The sequence below is a fragment of the Girardinichthys multiradiatus genome, chromosome 13 (assembly GCF_021462225.1).
Source record: "Girardinichthys multiradiatus isolate DD_20200921_A chromosome 13, DD_fGirMul_XY1, whole genome shotgun sequence".
NCBI lineage: Eukaryota > Metazoa > Chordata > Actinopteri > Cyprinodontiformes > Goodeidae > Girardinichthys > Girardinichthys multiradiatus.
The window spans coordinates 18,992,446-18,998,445 of NC_061806.1; the positions used below are offsets into that span (position 1 = coordinate 18,992,446).

The 6,000-nt window shown below is 43.7% G+C and overlaps 1 protein-coding gene across 1 annotated transcript in view; it reads left to right on the plus strand.

Annotated features, from left to right (window-relative positions):
* Window positions 1–4,624, plus strand: part of LOC124879017 (inactive phospholipase C-like protein 2) — a 40,981-nt gene extending 36,357 nt beyond the window's left edge. The window contains exons 11-12 of the mRNA XM_047383272.1: window positions 3,278–3,387; window positions 3,523–4,624. Coding sequence (XP_047239228.1) covers window positions 3,278–3,387; window positions 3,523–3,684 — 272 coding nt within the window. The 3' untranslated portion in view covers window positions 3,685–4,624. The remainder of the gene's footprint in view (window positions 1–3,277; window positions 3,388–3,522) is intronic.
* The last annotated feature ends 1,376 nt before the right edge of the window (window positions 4,625–6,000 follow it).

Genomic DNA, 6,000 nt, shown 5'->3' on the forward strand with positions numbered 1-6,000 from the left:
TTCCTTTTAGGTTTTGTTGAGCCAATGTCTTGCTCTGTGATGTGTTTAACACTTTCACCTGTTTTGCAATATTACCACAATCCCATGTTGCCACCCTAAACTCTGTTTGAATCCTTTATTTCACGAGCGGTCACATGTAAATAGATTTGAGTTTGTGATTGCTCAGCCCCCAGGCAGTTGACCCAGTGTTTGTATGTTCATCTGATTATGGAGCCTGGAGCCTGATCTTCTTATCAAGCTCTTCCTGTGTATTAAGAGCAAAGATGGCGATCAGGTGATTTCGAAGGCGAAGGTCCACTCTGGTCTGAAAAGAGGGTGTGCGCCGGAAGAAGACCTATATGGGACAACTGGAGGGAAGCTTGGGGCGTTTGGTGGCAGAGATGGATGTCTGGAAGTCACATTAGGGCAGCCAGAGGAAACAGAGGGTGGAGGAGAAGATAGATGTGCCGAAGTTTCAAGCAAGGTTGAGAGGAAGATGAGAACAGAGAGAGAGATTACAGAGTATTAGGATGTCATTGTGTGAATTTGAGAAACTTATGATTGTCCTTTAAACGTGTTTCACATATATTGTTAATAAAAATGTATGTGGAACTAGTCTAGGTAGGGAATTGTTGAAATACAATGTTGCAAGTTTACCCTTTACAGAAACTACCTGTGGATAAATTTAAAGCATGGTTAGGTTATAAAACAATATCCCTATATTTGGAGATCCCAAGATGCACTCTTTAGTTCATTATCTGAAAACAGAGTGTGAAACAGCTGCAAACCTACCAAGGCAGGTAGGTTTGCAGCTGGCAGGCACAACTTCCTAAACTGCCAGGGCGTACAATGAATGTATTTATGCCATTGTAACTTTAGAGGTGCTGCAGAGATCCACACACAATGGAATACTATTATTTGTGCACTCTCCAAATCTGGCTTTTAATGAAGAGTGGTACGAACTAAGCTAGTAAGGATTCCCCTTTACAACTTGACACAGGCCTTGTAGAGGACACAGAAAACATGTGGGAGAAGGTGCTCTGATCAGCCAAGACTGAGCTGTTCTGCTCTAGATGCAAATGTAGCAGAAACCTACCTCTGCACATTATCTCCAGAGTGAAAAACGGTGGTGGAGGCATCAAGTTGGGTGGATGTTTTTCTTCAGTGGGAACAGGGAGACTTGCCAAAGTTAATGGGAAGACGGATTGAGTTAAATACAAGGCATTATTGTAAGAAACCCTGCTAGCAGCTGCCAAAAACTAGAGACTGAGGCAGAGGTTCCCGTTTTGGCAGGACAGCAACCAACTATGCAGCCGGAGATGCAATGAAATCACTCAGATCAAAGCACATTCATGTGCTAGAATAGCCAAGTCAAAGTTCAGACCTTGTATTCCATTGAGTATCTCTGGGAAGACTGTGTGATTGCTTTTCACAACCTTCTCCATCTAGTGTGACTGAACTTAAGTTATTTTACAAAGAATGACCAAAGATTTTCAGCCTCTGGATGTGGTAGAGACCCCCTAAGGACATGTAGCTATTATTTCAACCAAAGGTGGTCCTACAAAGTATTTTTGTTGTTTGTGTTGCCTGATAGAAGATTACACTAATGTGTGTGAAACAGCCTGAACGCTCAGCATATCAGGCAATAAGAACCTGCCCTTTTGCACTATATGGGTGCCATACACTTTCAAAAAGAACACCATTTAATGACGTAATGAGCCACTTCCCGTTCTTGCTGATCACATTAAAACGGTCTTGCTAAGTTAAAGAAAAAAGTCAATCATATGAGAACTCATGAGAACACTGTTTGGAGATGGCAAGGCTCGTTGTGGACAATTGGAACAATGGGGAAGATGACAGGAATTTAGTCCTGCTCCACGAATAAAGTGTTTTAATGTATTATGCACACGTATACAATATTATGTGCTGTATAAAGATGCAGCTTGAGCATGCTTCATATGTTTCCTGAATCACTGAAGTGTTTTTGCAGCAAAATGAGAAATGAAACTGCTCAAGGCACACTGAAATTGGCTGGAAAGTCTTTTTTTATCCCACATATTTCTAAGGAATAACAAATATATGATGATGTGAAAACCATATACAGATGAGGACATTGTCTTGTTTGTTTTTTTAACCTCAGGCTATCAGCTGCTCCTCCTGTCAGGCTGAATGTAGTATAGTGCTCAGAACCATATTAACAAAACATCTAACAAAAAGTTGATAAAATCTTGAAATCCTGGTGTTTTCATCATGACAACAGAGCCCAGTCACCCCCATCTCAGCTTCAGACCTTCTTGTGCTTGAACTGCAGGAAGTGGAGGTGATGCAATGTGTGTTACATCCTGATATGCTGGCCCCAAAGGCTATTGTGGCCTGCTGGTCAGACAGCAATATGTTTGTGTGCTTATGCAAAAAACGTCTTGGTGTACTGACTTGGAGATATTGTTCCCTCTGCTGGCTCTCTTTCACAGGGAAAAAAACATGCATACAACACTGCTTTGAGTTACCTAGCAACTGTGTGGTAAAGGTTATTATTAAGGCAACTTATGTAGGTGTGAAAATGTGGAGCAGGGACGGCGTGCGTGCATGTATGTGCAGGTGTACGGTCATGCTAGCAGACATTTAGGCTACTGAAAGGAACCATGTGAGGAATCAAACTCGCCCGCAGTCTGTTTACCCTTGCGCGAGAGGGCAACAATTTAGCATGCTGAACGTCAAGGTTCTGGTTGATGGCTCACAGTGATGTTTGCCCCGTGTTAACCCACTTTTGGGTTTCCATGGTAACAGTGGGACAGTGGCCCAGGGCGGCCAGAGTAAGCCAGACGCAAGGAAACAACTTGGTGCACACACACTCTGAGAAGCTGCAGGCTGGACTCTATGAGATGCTGTCTTGGGTTTTTATGCAGATTTCATCATATGTTGCTAAGATTTCCTTGCACGTCTTGTACAAGTTGTGAAATCTTCTCGGAGTGGTTCTGGCTACAAAACGTCCGCAAAGTATTCATGCTATGCTGGTTTTGACTTGCTTTCCTTGTGCCTTCAGGTGAGGGGTTTGGAAAGACATGTTCTTGACTCCAGCCGGATACTTGTGTGCACACATTTTTATCTAAAGCTGATCCTTCTTTGCTGTTTGAAAAGAATTCATACCAATATCAAAATTTAAAGTATCCTGTCTTTGCACATGCTCAACCAGTTGACCATGATTCACTAATTTCTTGCTACAAGTTTTTGCGCCATCTTGCAATAAAAAACCTTTCTGCTAAGGTTGTGTTTTTTATTTTTTTTTATTTTGCTGTAGCGATGGAGTTTCACGAAAAGCTGCAAAGCCTGGCAATGAAGGAAGGGCTAAAGGGTTCCAAGGTTAGTCGAGCATTGGAGAGTTTCAGCTGGAACATCACCATCCTTAAGGTAAGTCACTCCCTCATGCACGTTGTGAGGATCACTGTAACAAATTGTAGCCTCCAGCTAGACAATCACTCTCCCCGCTTCAGCATTTCACGTCTCTGTTCTTTCCCTTATTCTCGTTCTGCTCTGGCATCTCAGGGCCAGGCTGATCTGCTCAAACACGCCAAGGCTGAAGTTGAGGAGAACATGAAGCAGGTGCATGATGCAGCTCTGACTGGAAACCTCGGCAAGCAGGGGGTAGGACTGAGACGAGTTCGCTCCCAAACAGGACGAGGCCTGGATGACAGCCCAAGCGCTTGAGGCCCCTCATCTTAGCAAGATGACCACACTTCTGCCATATTTGCTGTGATACTTTTCACATACCACCAGTTTGTTCTCAAACTCCCAAAGCTGTGGGAGCATTACAGTATCCAAGATCTGAGAAAGATAAAAGAGTTCATGAAAGTAAATTTTCGAATATACAATTGCCGTGAACGGGGTGATGTACTGCTGGTAGGAGATCCACGAACTACAGTGTTGAATAAATGAATGTAGTTAGACTTGAAGCCAAGGTTCTGCTGTATGTACTGTTGTAAACATGCCAAATTATCTGCCTCTTATGTGAACGTTTTGTAGGTTTAAAGTGTGCCATGGCTGCATTTTTACATGCTGTCAGTTAGGTGACCTAAAGGTTGGAACATCTTACCTTTTTGTTAAAGAGCACCTACTCTGTCTGTAAATCTGTGGATATTTGATGTCCCCAACCACCGTGAAACCATTTATGTGAACCATTGCAGTCCCGTGTGTCTTGAGTTTCTGTTTTTCACTGAACATCGTTTGCTCCCGCATTGCTGCTCTAAATTCAGTTGCCACGAGATTGTCTATTTTGCACCAACCCTCAGATGTTCCCCCTTCAAATATTGTCTCACATAAAAAGTATTCTATATTTTTGTATTTCCCAGAGCCCCTCCCTCCCAGTCCTATTTAAACCCTTCTTACCCGCCATATGGATCAACGCCAGAGGTTTTGATGTCTGCCTCCAGGGAACTGATACTGTTACTGAAGAGAGCGTTTACTTTGCGTGCAGAAAACTGTAAAGTATTTTGATATGTGAACCTATCCTTTTGCTGTAAAGAATATTTTGCATAAGTTATTGATGCTGAAAGAAAACATTTCAGATGCGTTCTAGTGCATACAAGGCATTAGATGAAGCCCAACAGGTAAGTCAGGATGGAAATAAACATGTTGTTTTTTTAAATGACTGCTTGTGTGTCTCTTAATTTTGTTTTCCTGCAGTTTTTGTTTTTAAATATTCATTCATTTATAGTGAGACAAGTTCTGTGTGGGGCTGAGAAGACAGCTGGGGATGCTCATATGCTGGATATGAGAGGCAGACATATGGCCCTCTGCATATGTGCAGTGAATAAGCTCAACGGTGCCCATTTGTAGCTTCAAGAATTCATTGGGGATGGAAGGATTCAACAAGCAGAACATTTGAGTTTTACAATGTTTCACTGCAATTTTTCTTCATTTTATAAATGCTTTGGAGTTTTGTATCAGAGTCAATTAAATATCAGACAGGACGGAAAAATGACATTAAAACCTGGTTGTCATGAGGTGAGTTGTAATGAAATTGTAAATGTTCAGATTTCAGTTTTAAGCCCTACTTGTTAACTCTGCAGGTGCTGCAGAGATCACAGCTCAGGTGGAAGAATCTAACGACACAGCAACTTCAAGTCATGCACTCCAGAAGTCTTACCTTCCTGGAAAAGCATTCAGAAGAAAGCTTTAATTGGGAGAAAGCCACAGGACATAACCATTAACAAGCATGCGGAATAAGGTGCTCTGGTTAGATGAAACCCAAACTCAACCTTTTGGCCTACGTACAAATTGCTGTGTTGCAGAAAAACTATGGTGGCCGCAACATGCTGTGTGAAGATGGATGAAACTACATCCAGGATGAAAACCTTTTAGAGGCTGCAAAAGACCTGAGAAATTGATGTTCTATTTCATCCCTACTGACCGCCAGAGGGTGGTGCTGAAAGCACTGATGGATCCCACTGCTGCATGGATTGTGGGGCTGTACTTCAGGCAGACGATGGCCATGACCTTTGCCCTACCTGCCGTGGATGTGATCACCTGGTGGAGGCGCTGTCTGAGAACCCCTGCATGAATTGTAGTTTCATGCCCCGTGCGTTGAGGGTGGCTCGGTTGGACCAGTTGTGCCCTCAGGATGATGCTGACCTCCCGCCCTCTGGGCAGGTGGCCCCCCTTAGCCATTCAAAGCGTCGTGGTGAGACCACAGTATCTGCGCCCCCCTCTAGGAGGAAGCGAGCCAAGTCTGACCAGGGCCTAGCCACAAGGGTTGAGCAGTTGTCGACAGAGTTAGAAAAGATGAAGTCTTTGTTGCAAACATGTCATTCTGATGCCTCTCTTCCGACCGCTGGGCTCTCTTCCCCACCCATGTCTGTGGAGGAGGATTATTTGTCTCTGGCCGCGTCGGCCTCTCAATTTGGAGATGAGGAGGAGGCACAGTCTTCCCAAGCATCTGAGACTGGCTCATTTTCTTCGCAAAGTGCAGTTGGTGAGCCCAGTGACTGCTCTATGCGGGAGGTCATGTGTATGGCCTTGAGGCAG